The 23,292-nt window shown below is 43.1% G+C and overlaps 3 protein-coding genes across 6 annotated transcripts in view; all 3 read left to right on the top strand.

Annotated features, from left to right (window-relative positions):
• Nucleotides 1-10,670, top strand: part of LOC108615446 (putative polypeptide N-acetylgalactosaminyltransferase 13) — a 40,859-nt gene extending 30,189 nt beyond the window's left edge. For 2 of the 4 annotated variants that reach the window (XM_089463131.1, XM_089463132.1), the window contains 7 exons: nt 6,507-6,823; nt 6,890-7,047; nt 7,223-7,398; nt 7,491-7,954; nt 8,119-8,339; nt 8,589-8,783; nt 8,929-10,669. In XM_089463131.1, coding sequence (XP_089319257.1) covers nt 6,695-6,823; nt 6,890-7,047; nt 7,223-7,398; nt 7,491-7,954; nt 8,119-8,339; nt 8,589-8,783; nt 8,929-9,334 — 1,749 coding nt within the window. In that variant the 5' untranslated portion in view covers nt 6,507-6,694 and the 3' untranslated portion in view covers nt 9,335-10,669. Of the gene's footprint in view, nt 1-6,506; nt 6,824-6,889; nt 7,048-7,222; nt 7,399-7,490; nt 7,955-8,118; nt 8,340-8,588; nt 8,784-8,857 lie in introns of all 4 variants that reach the window. The other 2 variants (XM_089463134.1, XM_089463135.1) reach the window with 2 other exon arrangements.
• LOC108621352 (uncharacterized) lies at nt 117-3,252 on the top strand. The gene is made up of 2 exons (XM_089462426.1): nt 117-1,123; nt 2,252-3,252. The coding sequence occupies exons 1-2, from the start codon at nt 257-259 to the stop codon at nt 3,116-3,118; spliced, it is 1,734 nt and encodes a 577-aa protein (XP_089318552.1). The 5' UTR covers nt 117-256; the 3' UTR covers nt 3,119-3,252.
• Nucleotides 10,671-14,202: 3,532 nt separating the features above from the next.
• On the top strand, nt 14,203-23,011 carry AstA-R2 (Allatostatin A receptor 2). Its single transcript, XM_018010023.2, has 4 exons — nt 14,203-15,961; nt 19,181-19,459; nt 19,522-19,680; nt 22,586-23,011. Exons 1-4 carry the CDS (start codon nt 15,398-15,400, stop codon nt 22,679-22,681), a joined length of 1,098 nt encoding a protein of 365 aa, XP_017865512.1. The 5' UTR covers nt 14,203-15,397; the 3' UTR covers nt 22,682-23,011.
• The last annotated feature ends 281 nt before the right edge of the window (nt 23,012-23,292 follow it).

Here is a 23,292-nt window from a genome sequence, read left to right as displayed (position 1 = left end):
ATATATACTTATGTACTTATATAAATATATAAATATATAAATATATATAAGTACATAAGTATATATCCATCCAATTTCAAAAATCTTTCTCGTCCAATCTATAAACAGGTCACCGATACGGCTATTAATCCATTTACTTCTATTAGACCGAGAAATGAACTGTAGCATGTCAGAAACAGATTGTGTAAACAAACCTTGACGGGGCTAAGATATACACTGATTTGCATTTCAGGCAGTAAGAAGCGAGTTTCCAACAATGACAACGCTTCACCTGTCGCTTTTATCGCTATCGATTCTCCTGGCCGGCGAGTTGACCAGCGTAGAGCCCCAATATCACTATCATCGTTATATGCTGTCCGATTACAGGCGACAGCATAGGCACGGCTTACAGAAGGACTACAGTCCAGTGCCGCGGTATTCCCACATTGCGGCAGACACCACAGCTGCACCTGGCGAGCTTACGGTGAATGTAAGCCGAAACGAAACAGCTGGAAGCGTGGGATCCATCAAGAAAGTGAACGTGGATCAACTAATTGTGCGCATCTTTGACGACAGGAAGAATGTTTGCATGGGAACACTGATAGGCAGCCGTGTTGTGGCAACCACTATGAAATGCGCCAAGGGCATAAAATCAGATCACATAACTATACAGACTTTAAGGGGCAAGACGATTACAGTAAATTCCACATCTGTAACAATGGCTGACAATCATACGATAGCCCAAATCAACCTGAACCAGCCTCTGATAGATGATGCCATAATACCGGCCACCTGCACCAAGTTGCTGGAGCCTGAGGATTCGGCACAGGTGTCCGTATATGGGCCACAGGGGGTGATCAATGAATTGGTCACAGTAAAGCCCCATAAATATTGTCGCGCTCTGGTAAATGAGACGACTTTCAGCTATGCAGATGCGTTTTTAGTTTGCATCGGGAATACGAATGAGCCTAATTCCACTGGCTGTTCCGGTAACTACGGCTCCCCGCTCATTTTCAAAGATCAAATATGTGGCATCAACTTGATGGGTCGGAGGTGCCTTCCTGGCAGGAAATTCGATCTGTATGCCCTCGTTCTGAATGAGAAGGCATACGAAAGGAGAATGCTAGCTAGAATCATCGAATCCTAGGTGGAAGACAAAATTTTGTAGGTTCGTGGATATTAAATCTGTTTTGTATGGCATTTTGTATACCCTTATACAGAATAAAACAAGTAAGAAGGATCCAGTCGATGGTGCTCGACTAGGAAATACCCTGAACCCTCTAAGCTGATATTCTACTAATTCTGCACTTCATTTATGCACACATACATAGACACGCTCGTATAATCACGCCCTCTGCTGACTGCGCAGTAAGCAGCGCATGGGCTGCGCTGCAGTGCAGTGTGGGAAATATTATGAGAATTTTTTAGTTGAATAATTTCTCTTGTAGTAAGTCTATCTTTATGAAACTTTCAGAGTGTGATCATATGGATAAAATGTATGTACATTCCAAAGCACAAGTCTCTAGTACTTTAAATACGTTTTTTACAAATTGTGGGCGAAGGGGCGTGGTATCCAAAATCTGTAAATTACTTTGTATCCATACAACACATACAACGCAAATTCGAAGTATCCAGGTCTAAAAGTGTTCAAATCAGGCTGAAAAAACAAAGTTGATTTTTCGATTTTTCGATAATTCTAGATAAAAACATTATCGGATGAGTTATCGAAAAAAGATGATAAGCTTGTACTGCATATGGCATGCACGAGTATGCATGCCAAATTTCAGCTCTCTAGCTCTTATATCTTCTGAGATTCTTTTGCTCATACGGACGGACGGACGGACAGACAGACGGACGGACGGATGGACAGGCGGACAGGGCTATATCGACTCAGTTCGTCGTCCTGATCAAGAATATATATACTTTATAAGGTCTGCGATGATTCCTTCTGCCTGTTACATACTTTTCATAAAACCATTATACCCTGATTTCCCATTTTCAATTGGGTATGGAAATTAAATTGGAATGTAACATTCTCATGTTATACAAATTATACTGTCATAGCATTCGAAAATAAGTAAACCTGAGTCAATCTGAAAGCAATAAGAGACCAATCTGAGGCGTAGTAATGGCTGCAATGAATCGATTCGATGCAACCTGTTGCACCTTATCGAATGCACAGTTCCAACGTTCATCAAGTGTAGCAAAATGCATAAGACACAGGTGTGAGCTACTCAACAGACATCGACTCTGGTGCTGCTGTCACTCCTAGCTACTTGGAATGCTATCAAAAATCATACGACTAGCCCTAGTGCTCTTGCTTGTCTGCCGGCAGGATGAGTTGAGGGCTGATGAATTGTCGCCGAAGGATATAGCGCGCTATTCTTTGATCAAAATGGCGTATAAATGGAACGATTGGAGACCCCACTTTGGATACAATCCTGCCCATTGGGCCATCAACCATCGTCACAGTCGGCGTTCTAGATCTAAAAAGAAGGATTTGCACTCATATCTGGTGCATCTTAGGTTCAATTATGATATCATCTGCTCCGGAATCGTGGTCAACAACCGGACGGTGCTCACAGTCACGAACTGTCTGGAAAAAAAGGACCCACCCGATATCATTGTGCATTTCACCGATGGCACCGCCCAACCAGCGTCCAGAATCTCGCAGTCCTCAGATTACACGATGTCGAGTGGTTCTAATCTGTTGTCCTTTTTGCATCTGCAAAAGCCGCTGGACCAAGAGTTTGATACACCGCCTCCCTTTTGCATGCAGGCCGTGAAGCCCCAGGACAAAGTTATGCAACTGAATTGGGATAAGACCTATTCCAGGGCGATCCCGAGATTCGTGCCTCAAATGCCACACGATCAATGCCAGAATCTCAATAGGAATGCGAGGCTGATAGAACCCGCTGTGCACTGCGTGGAGAATACCCAATACACAGACGAATGCATTCGAAGCCATGGATTACCCTACGTGTGGAAAGGCGCCTTTTGTGGCATGAACATTAATGGTCACAATTGTCCTGTACCATCGAACGCCGATGTCTATGTGAGGCTGCTGAGAGAGAACAGGCTCATAAGCAAAATGCTCCGAACAGCTGCCGTCTCCATAGTGGACGAGGAGATCGTTTAACCAGCCACTTCAAGTATGATGAAGAAGGGAAAAGAACAGTTTGAATGAAAATTAGAAACTTTCCAGAGACATTTGATAGATTCAATTCAAAATATTTGAATAATAAATAAATAAAGTCAAACTGAGCAATTAAATTAATGACAAATTTCCGCTGTCAAATGGTTGGCAGTTGGCAAAAATGTAAATACTTAGATACTCACATTTGCTGGTTTCACGAATCATGTCACATCCATTCAATGGACCATCTCTCTGTCTGGCTGTCTGTTTGACTGTCTGACTGTCTGTCTGTCTGTCTGTCTGTCTGTCTGTGTCTGTGCTCGCTCACGGTGTTTGTTTCATCAACAAAAAACTTTGTAAACTCAGAAATGAAGTGGCAGCAGCCTCCCAAGACCAACAGACAGACAAGGACTACGCCGGGGCGGATGGCGGATGGCAAAAGAAAGCTTTTGTATTGCAGCGATAATGTCATCAACTAAAGTACTCCGCCGGGCATAGTGAAAAGTTCTAGTCAATCGAAATAAAGCACATAATGCTGTGAAACAGACGGCACCGACTGCCGGTAAATGGAATGGCACATGAAAACTGTGTAAACATCATTAAAATGTTTCTCTCTTTTATGCCAACTGCAAATGGGAAATCATTCAAATTATACGATTTTCGTTTTTCTTTTATTTTCCTCTATTCTCTTATTTTACAGTTCGTTTTGTCTTTTTGCTACAAAGAACCCGAAATGAAATTTTCGAGCATTAATGCTTGACATCAAATCAAATATTTGGAGCTGCAGCGCTGCCTCGGCCAACTGAATTGTACTTGTACAATTATTTTAGAAAATACTAAACTAAACACGTTTGTGTAGCCCAAGTATGCAGCAAAAAAGAAAACAAAAACGAAAATAAAAACCAAAAACCTCAATGAAAATATTTGCGAAAAATTGTGCCGGAAAAAAAGAGAAAGAACTATACAAAGCAAAGCAAATCGCCAAAGCATTTGTATGAGTATGCACGTACTCTGTGCGAGTGCCTGTGTGTGTGTTTGTGTGTGTGTGTATATAAAATTTTATGATAATACGCAGCAATTTCGAAATGAGTGCGTCCCGTCGTGGCAAGTCCTGGAAAGTCCTGGCTGCCTCAATGCTGAGCCGTGAGTGCAAAGAAAGCAATTTCCTTAATATTCTTTATGCTCGAGAAGCAAGAGCTCTGCATAACAGAATGAGAGACAGAGCTAGAGAGCGAGAGAGAGGGAGAGCGAAAAGCTGTGTGAGGATGGGTAAAACACTTTCCCTGCTGTTGTTATTATTTTCAAAGTTCCATAAGTCGACGGCTAATAAAATTTTAGAAGCTCGGCTGTTAACATTATCATAACACACACGGCGGCCCACGCATGTGTAAGTGGCAATATAATAATCATCATGGCGACACACACATCGAGAAAGGAGTGGAGTGTGCGAGAGAGAGAGAGAGAGAGCGAGAGAGAGAGAGAGGCATATTTACATGGCCATTAGGTGCTGCGTTGTCTGTGTGCCGCTTTGACTAGCTGAGCTGTTGGGCATCGCGTATACGCAGCGTTGTGCGTGCGCCTTGTAATTCATTTATTGACATAATTTCGTTTATTTTTATTTGCTTCACGGCATTTGCGTTTGCCTTTGATGCGATTGCCATGCCCATAGCCAACAATGGCAAATTGAAAACATATTGAATATTGAATTTGCTGCCATCGAAATACTCCCGGTCGTGGCCCTCAAGCGGCGCCTATTTAATTATGGAGGTGCGCACGCGACACTGCATACAATTAGAGATCGCTGCTGGTGCATTCATTAAAAAGCACTTTAATCTATGGAGCATGGAGGCAAACATGGATCACGCGCCATCTAATAAATTGGCGCGTCGAGTGAGCCGGGGCCAACCAGAGAAAATAATAAAAGGAACAGAGCTGGCTGGGTATAAAAAATGCAAAGAGAAATACATGAATCTGAATCTTTGCCAGTCGCTGTTGCGCCATTCGGTTATATTTCTTAGCTAACCTGTGGACAGCAACAGCAGCGGTAACAACAACAACAACTACAACAACTGGACATTGGTCTGCGGAGTTGTCTGAGTCTGGGTCTGGCTGGGGTCTGGCAGTTGAACGTGACTAGGAAAATGCATTTCCGTTGCACGTAAAAGCTGGCAACAAATTTACAACGACAAACCGAAAACTAAAACGAGGCACACGTAAGTCAATCAGCAGCTGGACAGCACTGGCAATAGTAGTAACAACAACAACAACAACAACAACAGCAACAACACGTAGCATCTGTACCCTAATGCAATGCGGAAGTAACACTTCAATTTACCTGCTTTGTATGTGTGCGTGTCTGTCTGTGTGCATGTCTGTGTGTGTGGCATTCGATTTGTTGCTAAGTGAATGGGTTACTTCCGCTTTGCTAAACAATTTCAAATTAAATCACATCAGAAAAAGCATGAAGCTTGCTTGCTTACTCGTATCAGCTGACTTCACTCTCAAATGGGCTGATAATCGATATCAATGCAATAGGGAAGCAATGCGAGTATGACTAAGCCGACTGGTTATTTGTTTAGCCCAGGCCAGGCCATGTTTCATTTTCAATTTATTTAGGTTTCATTGTTAAAGCCAAAAACATTTATTTTAACCAACTAATTCCCCATAGGCTTGGCTCTGACGTGTAACCAAGATTTAGAAGATAAGCAATTGCAAATAAATTCTAGTTTAATGAAATACGAATGGAGCTAACGCATAGCTTTGTTTTGAAATGTTTAGATACGATCAGCCAAAGCTGAGAGTATTTTTTAAAAATTATTTTTGAAAATATAAATGTGTATATGTATGTGTCTTTATTACTCTGGTTGGCTTATAACGAAAATAAAATTGAATTAAATAATCAAACATTGAAACACATGATGTTATTATTCTCTGTAAGTTAATTGTAATTTGTAAATATATAAAGTATTATTTTAACAACAAGTACAAGCAGACATTGTCTAATCCATCGCCCTCAGAACTGATCCAAGCATAAAACGTTGTCAAGTGCTTTTATTTTGTGTAATTGAAATAGCAAACTGTGATTACCAATGATAACACGCAATATATTAATTTGTTTTGTAAATCTCTATGTATTTTCGGAGATATGTGTGTATGTGTACGCCCACTAACTGACAGGCATGACAGGTAATATATAGATTTCATGTGGTATAATTAACACCTTGTGAGCTGCACACAAATATTTGCCAAACTTATCGAACTGCTTATCAGCAACAAGTTTGACAGCAGCCAGCCAGATAGTGGGAGCAAGCGAGAGGGCTAGCTAGAGCAAGAAAGAGAGAGAGAGAGGGGGGCAAAATTGAGCGACCAGTTTTAAGTTTTCAATTTTCAGCTTTTTATGACGACACACACTCATGGCTACATCGAAGCAAGCAAACACACCTGAAATATCAGTTTTCAGCTGATATTCATTTGCCCAGAAACCCGATTACGGTTCGCATTCATTGACGACGCGTGCGGCGTTACGGGTTTTCGCGTTTGCTGCCAGCATGTGGCATACAGTCGGTCGCAAACGCCGCGATGTCCGGCCGCCTGCATCGCCGGCTGCGCTGTTGCCTGCTCGGCGTCTTAACTGTGTTGGCCATGCAATTGCTGATTGTCGTTTTGGTAGTGCGCTTTGGCCTAATCGATGAATTAATCAGCCATCGAGTGAGTGTTGAGTACAACAAACTTTTAGCATTGACAACAATTTATATGTGTGTGTGTGTTTTCTAGTTGCTGTTGCAGCAGCAACAACTGAACCTACACCAACTCGAATGGCGCGAGTTTATTACGCATACGCCCGATCAGCCGCACGCACTCCACCAATACAATCGCCAGCTGAGCGACAATCTGGCTGCAGTGCGTCTCCTGCCAACGACACGACATCACAGGTGTGTATAGCAACGAATAGATTGGGAAGTGTTTATTTATGAATAAGCAAGAAGCTTAGGTAAGTTATAGATCCATATTATATCATAATAAACCAATAACATATTGTGAGCTGTAAAGGGTATCTGGCAGTCAGTCAGCCATGGAAACTTCAACTTGATATTTAATTACTTGCAGCTGCAACAGGCGCCGCTATAGGCTGCCTCAAGCCAGCCAGGCCAAGCTCAGCGTTGTGATTTGCTTTCATAATGAGGCGCGCTCGATGCTGCTGCGCACGATCTTAACGCTGATCAGTCGAACGCCCGAGGAGTATCTGCACGAGCTCATTGTCATAGACGACGGCAGTGAGGATGGTGAGCCTTGCAAAGAGCTGCAATATTGACATTCTCTGTCATGTATTTCTCTCCCGCTCTCCCGTTCTCCATTCACAATTCGCCATTCGCAGCCGGCCTGCTGGCGAGTCTCGAACGGCACATGACCGCAGCAAATGCCCAGCGGGGGCGGCCCACACTCATCTTCAGACGCAATCTGGGCCGCAAGGGCCTGATTTGGTCACGCAACGAGGGCGCCCGGCTGGCCAGCGGCCATTATTTGCTGTTTCTGGACAGTCACTGCGAGGTCAACGATGGCTGGCTGGAGCCCCTGCTGGAGCGGCTGGCGCTGAACTCTAGGGTTGCGGTCAGCCCGGTGCTGGATCCCATTGAACCCGAGACCTTGAGCTACATGACCGGGAATGCGTTGCTGAAAGGCGGCTTCGATTGGAGCCTGCACTTCCATTGGCTGCCCCGGGTGCTGGCCGAGAAGGAGGCTCTGGCGCAGCCATATGCCAGTCCAGCCTTCGCGGGTGGCATCTTGATGATCTCACGCGAGTCGTTCCACAAGCTGCACGGTTTCAATCCGCATCTGGAGGTAAGCGCCCGCACCTAATTAACTTGTGCTTGTGGCAAGTGTGTGCCAATTGCTTATGTCAAGCCATGACACACAACTTTGCACCGTACACTGAATTGAGTACTGAGGGAATTGAGGGAAACTAAAAAGTGCACAGCAACATCTCATTTCCTTTTGCTCTGTAGATTTGGGGTGGCGAGTCCATTGAGTTGGCCATTAAGTTGTGGCTTTGCGGCGGACAAATTGAGATCGTGCCCTGCAGTCGAATTGGACATATTTTCCGACCGGCCCATGCCTTTGAGTTTCCGCTTCAGTTCGAGCAGGAGCAGAAGCAGAAGCAGGAGAAGGAGCTGGAGCAGGAGCTGGATGGGGAGCAGCTGGACAGCGCACAGGCGACATATTTGCGGTACGTTGAAGTGACCCGTCGAAAGGTTTTCTATTCAGTTTTCGTTGTTGTTGTAGTTGTTGTTCGTTTTTGTTTGGCCAACGACTAGCTTAGGTGTGAAAAGCGCGGTGGCCTTTGGTATTTTTCAATTTATTTCAGCCAGACGCTCGTGCGGCTCCGTGGGGCACCGTTTAATATAAACATTCCCAGCACGCAATGCGATTGCTTACATACTGACCGCTCCCTCCGCTTATATTCTGTATTCCGCAGCAATTCAAAAATCATAGCCGAGTCCTGGCTGGACGAGTACAAATATTTGTTCTACGCCCTCAAACCGTCGGCCAGGCAAATTCCATTGAATCTCCGCCCAGTCAGCCAGCCCAGCTACGATCCGGCACAGATAAAAGCTGAACTGAAGTGCCGGCCCTTCGACTGGCTCATGCGACATGTGAGCCCAGAGCTGAGGTACGCATTCCCCATGCAACTAATGTGGGAATTCAATTGATTCCACCGACTAACTGCATTATTATATCACCCAGCAATTCTATTTATGGCCAGCATTCGATAGCTCCATATCAATCAACTTTTACCCGTTGCTCTCTTCTGGCAGGTTGCACCACGCGAACCTCAGCGCCCTCGGCAGCCTGCGCAACGCCGACCGCTGCCTGCATGTGGCCGGCACCGAGCCCCAGCTGCAGCTGCAGCTGGCCAGCTGCCATGGCCTGCAAGTCACGCAGTGGCATTTGCATCAGGAGAGCGGACAACTAAGCACCAGCGAGCAGGGGCTCTGCCTGGCTGTCGATGCTGCCGCAAAGCAGCCGCAGCTGAGCTTAGAGCCCTGTCGCGCCGGGCAGGGGAGGCAGCATTGGCTGCGGCGCAACACACAGCTGCAGCATGCTGGGACGCATCTTTGCCTGGATAATCCGCTCAAGGATCAGCTACTGCTGAGCCATTGCCGACCACATGCGGTCTCCCAATCATTTCAATTTGCATTGGAAATGGAGGCACAAAGCTAAACCCGTTAATGTCCTGCAGATTGAGCAGCAGACGCCCGGCCGTTGGCAACTAATCAAAACGCTGGCTTGTTGTGCTAATCTCTGTGAAATATTTCCGTTGCCGCAGTCGCCATAGTTTATCGCCAAGGGAGGCTTTAAATAATGGACGAAGAGAGAGAGAGAGAGAGAGAGAGAGAGAGAGAGAGAGAGAGAGAGAGAGAGAGAGAGAGAGAGTAGAGGAAGTGCTGTGTGTTATGTTTTTGTAGAGTCTACGTTTTGCTATCAAGACTTCGCACGCTTCCTGTCGCATCCGTCACACGCGACAGCGCACAATGGAGCTGCAGACAGATAAAAGACAACAACGGGCCGCGTATTGTTTAGAAGTCTACGGCATCAGTCAACTGCTCGAACAATGCGACGCTCTTGCATTTGTTGTTGTTGTTGTTGTTGTGGCTGCTGCTGTGGGTGCTGTGAGCTGGGTTGGGGGCTCGGGGCAACATCAAAGTCGCCGCGCGGGTCGCAAATGTAATTGAGTTGATGACTGCCCGGCGAGCTTCCGGCAACTTTGATGGCCTCCGGATGCTGACGACAAAAAAGCGGCGGCAACACAATAAAACCCAAAGAATGCAAAATGCACCGAGATCTGGCAGAGTGCCGGCAGCCGGGCAGTCGGGCAGCGTGGCCTGTCGGACAACTTGCAGGCCGAACAAATTTCAACTCGAGTATTGTTTTCTTTAGCCATCTTTGCGGTAATAAAGCGTAGAAGCTAATTTTGTTGCACACAAACGAAACAGAGGGGCAAAAAGCAGCGGAACACAACACAACACAATGGCCGGAGTTGACAATATGACGGCAACTGTGCGCCGCCAGCAATTGCTGCAATTGTGGGGCAGCAACATTTATTTTACGGTATCACGGCAACAGGCGCCGCCGGCTACGCCCGCAAATCTGCCCATTCCGGCGACGTGGCGGCGGCTGCGTCCTGGACGGGGGCGGAGGCGGAGGCGGCGGCTGTGGCGACTACCGAACAGCGCGTAAAATCATATTTTTCATGACAGCTTATAGAAAACAAGAAACCTGGCTAAATGACTGGCTGCAATGCGCGCTATAAATGATTTCTTTAATATGAATAATGGTAAAAAGGGCCAAGTTTTTATTGATTTAAGTGTTGACTAGTTCTTATTTGTTATTTGCATTAAAATATGAATATTAAATATAAATTTGAATTAATTTATTAATATTAAATATAAAAATATTTTAAATTTAAATCGGTATTAATAAATATCCATGTAAAGCACTTGTGCAAAACTTAAAATTATTCAGAAAAAAGTGTATAATATAAAGATAAAAATATTTTAATTATTAATTACAAAAAATTTAAGTTTTTTTTAATATATTTTTTGCGTTTTTAAATATCTATAATTTTATTCAAATTTAATTCCTAAAAAATAGAAATAAAGATGAAATTATAATATTAAAAGAAATGTGACTGAATTAAATGCAAAGAATTCTTTATTATAATTATTAATTTATTATTCAACAATGTTTTTTTTTAATTTATTTGTATGTTAAAAAATATGAGGTCTTTGTTAGTCAGCTCAGACAATTAAATTAGTGATTGAATATTTAATTAATGTGATCGACTTAAGATTCAAATAGCATTTAGACAAATATATTATGCCTTTATGCTACAATGGACTGTTGGCATATTCTTGGAATAGCAAGAAATGATAAGACCCCCTATACTTCTAGTTATTTTTATTAATTTGCGCAAAATCCATTTTATTTAGGAGAGTGGTGCAATTTACTCAGCAGTCTATCATGCCCTTTTAGCAACTGCATAGGGTGCTCAAATAAAACCAACGACAGCTAGACGTCTAACAAGTTGCAGCTGTTTGTCCGTGCGGAAGCAGCATTTAGTTTAGTTGAGTTTGGCTTATTTTAGTTTCTTTCCAGTTATGACTACGTTGGACCATTGTTTGAGACATTTCATTGTGACGCACGGAGCACCTGGGCACGGTCTATAGTAAATAGGATTTGCTGCACTGATTGTTGCTGTTGCTGTTGCTGTTGCCATTGCCAACGTTAATGGTACTTGGCTGCAGAAAAATATTTTGAAGCACTAGAAACGCCGTGCAGCTAATTGTGGAAATAATGATCTTATGGTCATCTTTTCTAAGCATTGGCTTTAATGTGAGCTGAATGGACGCAGTCCTTGACATGTTTTTACCCCAGGCTTATATTGCTTTTGAAAAGTTGCTCTTGCAGTGAATAGATTTTCGCCAAGGACGAGAGCCTTAATTACGGAGCGCGAGCTGGAAACTGGAAGCTGCACAACTGAAAGCTAAAAACTGAAAGCTGGACACAGAAGCAGCGAAAGGGGCTGGCCGTTCAAAACTTGATTAAACATTTGAAGACTCATTATCTGCATAAATCTTTGCCAAACACACCGCCAACTTTCTGTTTACTTTGCGCAGAAATAAAAAAAAAATAAAAAGAAATGAGACAGAGCGAAAGGGAGATGGAGAGTGAAAAAATCCATCATTCAGCGGCGAACCGCATTTAAAACATCTTGATTAAAAACTTAAAAATAAAAAAGGGATGTGGAAAATGCTAAAAGGAAAGCCAAATGCAAACTCAGCGCGCTCTAAGCGCGTTCCGGCGCGTAAGACAAAGGAAAAAATTCGCGAAAAAAGACGAGAAAGATGATAAAAGTGGATGGAGTGGAGGGTATAAACTTATAAGCCTCAAGCGGAAAACAAAGTTACGGGCCAGGCATGAAAGGAAAGCCCGGAAAATGAGAGTAGCGTTTTTTAAAAGGGATTTCAAAATTAACGGCCATCAGGCAAGAAAGTCAATTTGAATGATTAAATAGCAAAAGCTGTGCTCGGTCGAACCCTTTTTTCGGAGAAATGCCGATTAATGCGGCTGTTAGTACTGTTTAAGGACTCGCCTCGCCTTCTGCACAGTTTCCTGCCGATTTACATTTATTAATTCTGTTCTGTGGCCCCACAACAGGAGCCCAGCCGCAACCCACAGGCAGACATAATGGATGCGGACTCGAAATAATGTAATATGAAAATATTACGACGACACGGGAAAGACGATAATCCATCATTTTGAGCATCAAGTGTCTGCAGAATGACAATAGAGTTAGCCCACCATGGGCGAAATAGTAAATTATTCACTCAAACATGAGTTCCAATTAAATGCAAATGAAGTGGAAATGGATCGAAAGTATATCCGCTTTTCAGTTGGATTTGACTATCATCTAAAAATTATTCAATTTTATGTTGAATATTTTGCATGTGGCGCCCACTGTTGTGCTGCCATTAACACTAGCCCTAAATATCTGTCTAAAAATAAGGTATTGCACATGATTATGCCAAAAAATGAAAATGCCCGACCCGACAACGTGGCAAAGCGTTTTTCATATATATGCATTAATGTGTGTGTGTGTATGTTTATTTGTGTGTGTATGCTCTTATTGTAGCTCGTTTCAAAACATTTCAATCACATCGAAAGTTTTGGCATAACAAAATTGTTTGCTTAACTTTTTATAACAGCCAGAAATTGGGCTAAAAGTGAGCCAGGCAGTAAATGTTATGCGGCTCAAGAATCTCGTTTGTGTGCGTGTGTGTGTGGGGCGTATTTGTGTGCGTGTGTAGTCTGTGTTAGGCTGTCACTCATTCACATGTTAATTTATTTGAAATTCTCGCTTTTCATTTCAGGCTTAGCCAACATATTACGTGATTTACTGTTGTTTTTAGCCGAAACCATATTAATATATATATGAAAAACCCACAGAATTTCATAGTTTGTGTATTTGACTTACTGCTAATTGTGAATTTTGAGCTCTGCGACCAGAAATTTAAATTCATAAATAGAGTCTGCAAATTAAATTGAATTCTGCGCGGCAATCCAGCTTTAATACGCCTTTTCAATGGCATTTGCAAGGAGACTAGAACTAGACTGAGCTCTATGTGATTTCTCAGTACAGATTCTGGTTTTAATATGCATTTCCTCTTGCTACACACATGCGAATATCAACAATCTTATTGGATTTGGTGCGCCTTAAGGTATGCAGCATATATTGGAAATTTCATGGCAATATATAGGCTCGCACAGTCCACGAAGATAAAGTATTTAGATATCGTATTTGCAGCTAGAGAGGAATCATTAAAGATTAAGGACTACACTAAATGCGCCGTGCTCCACATTAAATCTATATGATTTCACTTGATTTTCATTTCTTTATCTTTTGCTGTTTGTGAAATTGTGTTTGTTCTGCCTGCTCTCTGGCTGAGTTTTATTTTGCTTGTGTTTTTTCAGGCGCTGCTTAATTCATGTTTAATCTCGTCAAATGGTTGTTGTACTCGATGACGGCCCACTGAGGCGTGGCCGACGCAAACGCTGTGCGACAATTAAGCCGCAGCTGTGACGCTGCGTCGGCGTTGGCATTGGCGTTGGCGTTGGCGCTGGCGTCGGCGCCCCCGTCAACGTCAACGTCAACATCGGCTCGTCAAGCTGGCTGTGACAGGTGAATGGCCCAGACTCTGGCTGGCAATGATAGGCATGTAAATGGGCTGTCGTTGCCGGGCTTAACCCGGAGCAGCGGGCGCGACGGCAACAGCTGCTTCGCCAATCCAGACACTCTCCTCGCTGCGGTGCGCCACAGTGCTCTAAAGGTGTGTGATAAAACTGTTGCGATAAGCGACCTCCAGACAATAAAACTGTGCGGGAACTGGGGCGGGGTGCGGTGGGCACTGGCACTGGCGAATGGGTAAAGCAGCGCGTGCCATTGTCTGACCGAATTTGTGTTTATTTCGTTTGCTAGCTGATTTCTGCCATCGCCATCGCCGTCGCCGCCGTCGCTGCGGCCGCTGCCGGTTGCCGGACGCAACAGTTAATCAGTGAAGTTAAGCACCATACAGCGACTATATCCAGCTGTGCGGCACAGCCAGCTGTCACCCTGGTGACCAGCCGGCTATTGTTGTTCCCAACTGTTTGGGCTGACGCTCTTAACGTGTGGCTAAGCAAACAGCTAGCGCTGGCCAGGCATTGGCTGCTCACCAGCAAGAGCTGCGCCATAAACTAACACACTCACACTCACACGCACGCACACGCATCCAGCTGTTGTTGTAGACGTTGTTATTGGTGCTGCTGGCGTTGCCGTCGACGTAGACAGCGAATCTTTTGGGGCACAGCCATCAGTTGCGATCTGGTAACCAACGCGTGCAGTTTGAATTTTCGAATTGTCGAAAAAAAAAAAAAAAACAAAATTTTAAAATTTAAAAAAAAACCTAAAAAAAAAAAACGAAAAAGAAAATGAAAACATAATTTCGTGAGCATCACTCAAGAAAATTATAATCAAATTTAAGAGCTAGCCAAGCGGAAATTATGCGATTTGTTTGCGAGTGTGTGCGTGTGTGTGTGTGTGACAGGCAACAGCTATAAAGGCGACGCCGGTCGGTCTGTCAATAAGAAATTGCCGAAGTCCTTGTAAAGCATTAATTGTATGTGGGTGCAGCTGCCACAAAGGGATAACAGTTAGCTAGGGCGTGACACGGCCGATTCGAGGGCGCTGCACGTGGCGTCACTTTTTTTTTTTTATTCCTTGTGCTATTGTTGTCTTACCTTGTTACAATTATCGTGTACTCTGTATGGGCAAGTGTTTGTGTGTGTGTGTGTGTGTGTGTGCGTGAGTGTGTTCATTGACGTGTCTCGAAATTGTCTTTGGGACCGTTACGTGTTGTAGTCCGTGAATTACGTTCGGTCTTAGACAATGTGTCCGCAGCTGCTCCCCCTGGATTATTGCGCATGATAATTGAAAAAGTGGAGAAGCAGAAGAAGAAGCAGTTGCATAAGTGTACCACGATTCCCTTGGACTGTTGCCTGCTTGGCCAAAATCGTTTAATTGGAAATTTGTTATTTGAACTCGACGACCTGTGATTAATCCAACGGACAAAACTGTCGCGAAATAGAAAAAAGAAAATGCTCGGCTCATTGTGTGCGCCAACAAAGGGAAATGTAATGAGCGCTGCTGGGCCAATTAAAAATCAATAGACTAGCGAAACCCTCAGCATGGAACTTAGCAACTTGACCACGACGCTGGCCACCCAGCTGCACCAGCTGGCCACAAGCAGCTTGAACCACAGCATCGGCCCGGACAATTCAACCGCACTTCAATCCGAGGCGGAAGCCATTCGGGCCACCGTGCGCTGGCTGGTGCCCATTTTCTTTGGCATCATCGCCGTCTCGGGCTTCTTTGGCAACCTGTTGGTCATCCTGGTGGTGCTGCTGAACAAGAACATGCACTCGACAACGAATCTGCTGATCGTGAACCTGGCCGCCGCCGACCTGCTGTTCGTCATCTTCTGCGTGCCCTTCACGGCCGTCGACTATGTGACGCAGCACTGGCCCTTTGGCAAGATTTGGTGTCGCAGTGTCCAGTACCTGATCGTGGTCACCGCCTACGCCTCCATCTACACGCTCGTGCTGATGTCCATCGATCGCTTTCTGGCTGTCGTTCATCCCATACGCTCGCGCATGCTGCGCACCGAGCACATCACAAAGATAGCCATATTTACGCTGTGGACTGTCGTGCTGACCGTTTCCATGCCGGTCACCTTTGCGCATGATGTGGTGGTAAGTATGTGTGTGTGTGTGTGTGTGTGTGTGTTTATACTGGGTGGGTGGCTGTGTGTGGGAGCTCAGCCTCAGGGCTAGATGCCTGCTGTGCCCGAATGTGCTGCGAATAACAGAGGCCAGCGAAAATTTATTGCTTCGCATCATCGGCACCTCGTTAGATGTCCCGAGCTGCTGCTCCACGTCAGTGGGTGAAATACTTTTGCTCTGGCTTTGGCCTTTAGCTGCCCACATTTGGATGTTGTTATTGTTGTTGTTGTTGTTGTTGTTGTTGCTTTTAATTATATTTAAGTTTATTCTTTGTTTCGCATTTACGTGTTTATATTGAGAATTTGCTAGGTGCGGGCGCCTGTTCTGTTTTTGTTGCTAATTTGCTATTTTAAATGCATAAATTTTAATTATAGAGCTGATATAGACAGGCACACATACTCATGTATATGTATAGCTGTACGTATATAGGTGAGCCATACTGTTGCTGGTCATATGGCCAATAGCAATTCAAACTCATATGCGCAACATCCATTTACAATATGCATATCAGTGCTTCGATTCTGCTTATTCAGTTGCTACCACAACTAATGGATCATTGATCACAGACGCATAGACAGCCCGGCCCGACCCGGCCCGGCCGACTGATAGATAGATAGCCAGAGATTTGGACTGGGCATACGGGGCGTATGATAAATCGATGACCTTGATGCTATCGACTGAGTGCGCACGAAATGCTCTCTGGCTCCGATATCATATATCCATTTGGCCTAATGCGTGGCCGATAAATGCGCAGAGTGCGAACAACAAGTTAATTGTTTAATAAATGCGGCCAAACAAGCGAAATAACAACAACACAAACTTTGCTTAGCCACAAGGCGGAGTGGAACTTTTATGAAAATACATATTCAATTTTGTTTCTCTTCATCACAATTTCCTGCAAAAAATTGCAGGAAAATGTTTATCAATCATTTCAAAAAGGAATTTAAGATCTTGCAGTATTTTTTCTTTGTCTTAATTTATTATATTTATGTCTTTGGATTTATCGAAATTATTTTACGAAGCCCAAAAATATCTGCTAGAATTGTTTTTATTTAGGTCAATTTTTTTTTAAAGAAATTTTCCGCTGTTTATATTTGAATTTGTGGTTTTTATTTTTTTAATTTTCGATTTTTATATCTTTGAATTTTACGGACATCATATTTAGAGTTTAGTTTACCTATGGAAAATTGATTTATTGCATAGAAACAAAATTGCAGATGCCTACGTCAATATATGGTATTATAAAATGAAATATTTGTTGTGTAAGTGTATTTAAATTTGTCTATTTGAACAATAATAAAATTTGGTGACAAGTAATGAAAAGAAATATATATGTTTATATATATTTAAATTCAATTTTTCTTATTGCAAACTTGATTTGGCATTTAGTTGTGCACCTGATGGAAAACATAAACAGCTTCCGTCTATTTGTTAACACATAAAAACATGGAAATGAATATAAACAAATTTGAGAGAAAGTTGTGGGCTTTGTTATTTACTTAAATATTGTGAAAAATCCTTAAATCTTTAATGTGTGAAAAATGTCTCGAAAGGCAGCTAATCAGCTTATTAGCTGGAAATGTGCGCCACAGCTGTGAACTGTTAATAGCTTTTCGCTCGATGCTCGAACAAAGTTCATTAGCCAAATACAACGCAAATTTCTTGAGCCACGTTTCAATACAATTCTCCAGGGAAGTGGGTGTGCGTGTGCGTGAGTGTGAGTGAGTGTGTGTGCTTGGGCATAGATTTTGCTGTTTTTCGCACGCGTGAGTGTCGTGTGTGGTTGCCCTATTCATAATCGAATAGTCGCCTGTAATTAAACGTATCTTATCGCCGTTGGCGTCTTTATCAAATGAAATGGACCATTTGCTGTGTACTCAATGATGATGTTGTTGTTGTTGTTGTTGTTGTGGTTGCTGTTGTTGTAACTTGATATTTTATTAAATGGCATTTCACGCTCTTTTTTCACGCCTCGGCTTTTGTTGCTGTTTGTTTTTGTTTGCTTTGCAGTGCCATAGGATTAAGCTGGCCAAATTGAATATTTATGCGCGTGTGTGTGTGTCTGTGTGTATCGATAACAAGCACACACACACACACATACTCACATTCACTTTCTCTCTCCTTATGTGCGCAGACAAACAAAAGCAAAGCGCGCGATAAAAAGGCATAATTAACTCATGTTTGATCAACATGTTAATTAACAGTTAGCTATTAATTATATTCATATTACATACTGTTATCTATTGTCGACACAAAGCAAAACAATGCGCGCCAAAGCAAAACAAAACAGGACAAAACAACAACAACAACAACAACAAAAAAACAAACAATATTTACAGATAGTTGTAACAATAACAGATGCGAACAGCTCACTAGTTGTTGTATATCAACATATAGATATAGATAGAGATGTAGATGTATACATACATTTTTGTTGTAGACAAAATATAGCCATAAAACGGGGCATATGCCTGTCGTAATATCTGCATTAAATATAGATCTATTGTGGCATTGATTGACAGCTGTTTATGAATTCTTTCAAAACCACTTGAGTTGGGTCAGTATTTGTTTAATGGTCTCTTCTGTTTGCTCTCTCTCTCTCTCTTTCTCGTTCTATCTCTGTATTTCTAGTATCTCCATTTGACACACTTAACAAAGAACTTACATGAACATGAAAATCCATTCAATTCGAACTAATTAAATGCCAAATTAATCCGCATACAACATTTCTATGGCCATAGGGCACTCTCCTTGGCCAACTTTTGTTGTTCACTTGCTCGTGGCAACAGCAACAGCAGCAGCAGCAGCAACAATTTACAAAAAATATGCTTTGCTCTAGAGGTTTTAATCGTATTTTATATTAACACACTGCGACTGAGCTGTAAACAAATCTGTAAACAAAAAGTTGGCCGTGTGAATCGATATATATATATAAATTGTTTACGACTCATTTTTAGTTTATGACCCGACAGGCCAGACAGAGGGCCAGCGGGGCTCCGAGTAGTGAGTGCGTCATGTGAAGAGTCAAATATGTATGTTATCAGCCTGTCTCCAGGGCAGATATATGCAGATTTTCACATTTTGCAACCTTGTTTTATGTATATAAAAGTCATGGAAACGTCAGACAACATGACGTATGTGTAATATTTAATATTTAAGTTTTATAGAGACTACTTTCGCTCCATACAGGTCGACTATGATAACCAGACGAACGTCACGTATGCCATGTGTCGCTTCATTGATAATGAAGTCCTCGAACAGAGCACCTTCCAGGTGAGCTTCTTCATCAGCTCCTACCTGCTGCCCCTGATGGTCATCAGCGGGCTGTACGTGCGCATGATCATGCGCCTCTGGCACCAGGGCACCGGCGTGCGCATGTCCAAGGAGTCGCAGCGTGGACGCAAGCGAGTCACCCGCCTGGTGGTGGTCGTCGTCATTGCCTTCGCCTCGCTCTGGCTGCCTGTGCAGGTGAGCACGAAACACTTTGCTTAGCGCTTGCTCCAGTTTTAATCCGTTCCATTGCTTTGCAGCTCATCTTACTACTGAAGGCCTTGGACCTGTATGAGACGAATAGCATGTTCAGTGTCATACTGCAGATAGTGGCCCACACCATGGCCTACACCAGCTCCTGCATCAATCCGCTGCTCTACGCCTTCCTCTCGGACAACTTCCGCAAGGCCTTCTACAAGGTGAGTACGCAGCGCAGAGCCTGGCACAAAGAGCCTGGCACTGGCCATTGTTCGATTGAGTGCTTTCGTGTAGCCAATTGAATGGTTTGGCTGTTGGTTTTCATTGTCAAAGCGCATTGCATATGGCTTCGTGCAGCCCAGTAGTGACTGCTCTCGACCCAGTTTGTGGACGGTTTTTCTGTTTTTTGTTCAGCTGGATAAAGTGGTTTCGCTTCAATTGATGTTATTTTCCATGCAGCTGTAAAAACGTCAGTCATTTGATGCGATTTCAAATGTGCGTTTAATTCTTTCAAATGTTTCCGTCGATAATACAATTAAACTATTTACGTCGACAGCGGGGGGGAGAGAGCAGAAACGCAAAAAGAAAATTCAAATAAAATAATATTGGGAAAACGCGCGCAATGCTCAAACATTTGCCAGCAATCGCTGGGGGCCTTAATGAGTTAAGTGCGAAAAACGCGCATACGCCGCGTGGGATGCGCTCAATAATTGCGTTATAAATACCAACATTTTACAGCAAAATTGTGAAACAACAACAACAACAACAGCAACAGTAGCGGAAGCGGGGGCAGAGGCAGAGGCAGAGGCAGCAGCAGCAACAGCAGCAGCAGGCGTGCCAATCAAATTAAATCAAATCCGAGCTATTTTTGGCATTTGTGCGAGATAAATATTTGGAATTATCTAACACAGGGAAATAATATTGAAATATGGATTTTTAAATAGTAAGCACAGTAGCTGCTAGAAAAGCACTATGCAAATCGCAGACACAGTTGCAGGACCCTACAGGACTCAACCTCGAAGCACAGCTCAGCTCATTCCCATTCAACGCACTGGCTGGACGCATTAATTCTTTCGGCCATTTACATAAGTAGAAAACAAAACGTAACGAAAAATCAAAATACAACCAAAATTGTAGCATTCCATAGGGAAGTGAGGAAGTGAGGAAGCGAGGGTGAGCGGGGCTGGGACTATGCTCTACCTACTTTTAATTACTTTAGGGACAGACAGATGGGAGAGCGGGAGAGCGAGAGAGAGGGAGAGAGTCTCGAGTGCTGTGTCCGAGTCGAGTCGAGTCGATGGCAAAGTCGTCTGTAACATTTCCTTTCAATCATTTTGTGGCCTAATTTTAATATTTTAATTTGTTTTTGTTGCTGCGGAGCAGCTTTTCCATTTGCCGCAAAGACCTGCTCCAGCACTTTGCATTTAAATTGAGCCCGCCCATCGCCCATCGCCCATCGCCTGCCGCCCTCCACCCGCCGCCCTTCGGTTCAGCTCTCGGCGCTAATTGATGTGTTTGTCAAGTCATTAAATTAGATTAATTACATTAATTAAATTGCTGGCTATTGTTTTGGCAAATTGTGCTGGGCGCGTGCTTTGAGTCCTCGCTTGGCCAGGTATTGAACACACGTATTAGCCCATCAAATTGGCTAATTGCCCAACTGACGGCTCGTCCATTATGCCATTTGTCAATAGAAACTCAGTGTTTTTTTTTTTTTTTTAATAAAAAAAAAAAAACTGTCATGTGTCGCACAATCAATTGAATTCAACCAATGCATGCGGTCATCTGCCTGCGCTGAGACTCCGACTTTATCTCGATTAAAAATGTAATATAATTTATTTACAAGCGCTGCAAGCGGCTGCATTGCTCGTCGCTGTATTTACTTTGTTCTCTTAATTAAAGTAAACGGTATTTAATATTTGCTTTCGCGGCCAATGAAATATCAAAAATCACTCTTATTTATTTTAAATATTTGCAATTATTTTTAATCATATAATTATTTGCATTTTGCGTATATATTTTTTTAATGCAGCTCTATGAAATTAAAGTCTATTAAAACAAATTTAATTAAACCGCAAAATATGAAATCAAATTAATTATGAATGCAACAACAAAATGTATATTAATTATGTATAGTGTAAATAAGAAACTAGACCGAAGGACATTACAGAACGATTTGGCTGCTTTCTGGCTAAATGGACGTTTACTTGAATAAATACCTCAAATATATATACATATACATATGTATGTGTGTACCAATAGTGCAGAGTTCAAACAGAATACTTTAAACTGAACGCCTAATCGGACCATTATTTATTTGTATTCCATGCATAATTAATATCAATTTACAGAGATATTCGATTAAAGATTTTGCAGCTAGGCAATGCCAGAGTTTGCACAGCAGTTGAAAGGCGGTCAATGAATTCCGCTGCTAAATGTCTGCCATAATCAAATCACAGCCAAACATAGGTACACAGGTACCCACACACACCCACACACACACACACACGCGTGCGCAGACATAGACACGCACACACACATGTGTATACATATTGCATTTGAATATGGTTCGTAGTCAATGGGGCTCGAAAATCGTAACTTATTTCCCTTGAGCGATTGCATGGAAATGCCAGATTCTATGCGATTGTTGTGGCTGTTGTTGGTGTCATTGTTGTTGTTGTTGTTCTTTCAATGACGGCGCACTAATCAACAATTTCGGACGATTCAATCAGAGCGCAAATTCATAAATCATTTATATGCAAACGCCCAACGGGATAGCAGAGACTGAGCAGGAGCCGACCTGGTATGGGGCTGGGGCTATGTTGGACCCACAGATAAACGGTGGGCATTTCAACACCTCAAACCAGTTAAATAATTGAATATTGAATCAAATCTAATCATTCAAATGCAAAGCCACAGCGTGCGCTGCGCTTCGGGGCTGGCGGCTTGACGTGGGGAATTGGTGGGGCACGGTGCACGGTGCTTCCGTGCGGAGCGCAACACATCATTAATCAAACATTTTGTGGCAACGATTTACTGTCGTTATTTTATGTATTTTTGGCATTAACTTATGCCCGGCCTTCGTATTCTCTGTCCTGGCATTTCATACTTTCTATCTCTCTGTAGGCCATTAACTGCTCGAATCGCTACCAGAATTACACATCTGATTTGCCGGCGCCGCGCAAAACGTCCTGCGGCAGGACCTCCACGACAGGCCTGTGAACGCGCTGGCAACGACAACCAAAAATCGGCGACAGCTCCAAATATCTATGTGTATATATCGGAAAGTGATTGACCGACAGCCAGCAGGAGCATGAGCAGGAGCAGCAGCAGGAGCAGCAGCAGAGATGGGTGGAAGAGCACGAGTGCGAAGCGGCGGCAGGTGGCAGATTGATTGCTTCGCAGGACGCTCGAACGCGGCCAACCGGCTAAATGCGGCCAATTAAGGGGCTGAGAATGTGCCGTTAATTAACGACCAATGCCCCACAGAAAAACAGAGAATGGAAGAAAAACCAAAAAGGACCAAACTTATAAACAGAAACAATAAACAAATGGGAGTCCTATAAAAACGAGCTCGCATTTCAAATGGCAGGCTCCTTATATAGCTTAACTATATATTTAGATGTATGTATATGTATTTGTACTTGGATTTAGATATAGATATAGATGTATGTATATAGGCTAATCCTAACTGTCTATGAGTTAACGCTTCTTGTGAGCCACGCGCACTCGAGTGCGCCGAGGCGAATACCGAATGCCGAATGTAAACACAAATGTTAATTGCACAGCTTTTCGCTAATTCAATGTAAACAATAAAAGAAATAAACAAGATA

This window comes from Drosophila arizonae, chromosome 2, assembly GCF_054131065.1.
Source record: "Drosophila arizonae isolate 15081-1271.41 chromosome 2, UAZ_ARI_1.0, whole genome shotgun sequence".
In the NCBI taxonomy this organism is placed as follows: Eukaryota; Metazoa; Arthropoda; class Insecta; order Diptera; family Drosophilidae; genus Drosophila; species Drosophila arizonae.
This window is presented reverse-complemented; position numbering and strand designations above follow the sequence as displayed.

Coding starts and splice junctions, on each gene's coding strand:
- LOC108621352 (XM_089462426.1), top strand. CDS start 257: ATGACAACGCTTCACCTGTCGCTTTTATCGCTATCGATTCTCCTGGCC. Junction 1,124..2,251: donor TAGCTAGAATCATCGAATCC/TAGGTGGAAGAC, acceptor TGTCACTCCTAG/CTACTTGGAATGCTATCAAA.
- AstA-R2 (XM_018010023.2), top strand. CDS start 15,398: ATGGAACTTAGCAACTTGACCACGACGCTGGCCACCCAGCTGCACCAG. Junction 15,962..19,180: donor CCTTTGCGCATGATGTGGTG/GTAAGTATGTGT, acceptor CGCTCCATACAG/GTCGACTATGATAACCAGAC. Junction 19,681..22,585: donor TCCGCAAGGCCTTCTACAAG/GTGAGTACGCAG, acceptor ATCTCTCTGTAG/GCCATTAACTGCTCGAATCG.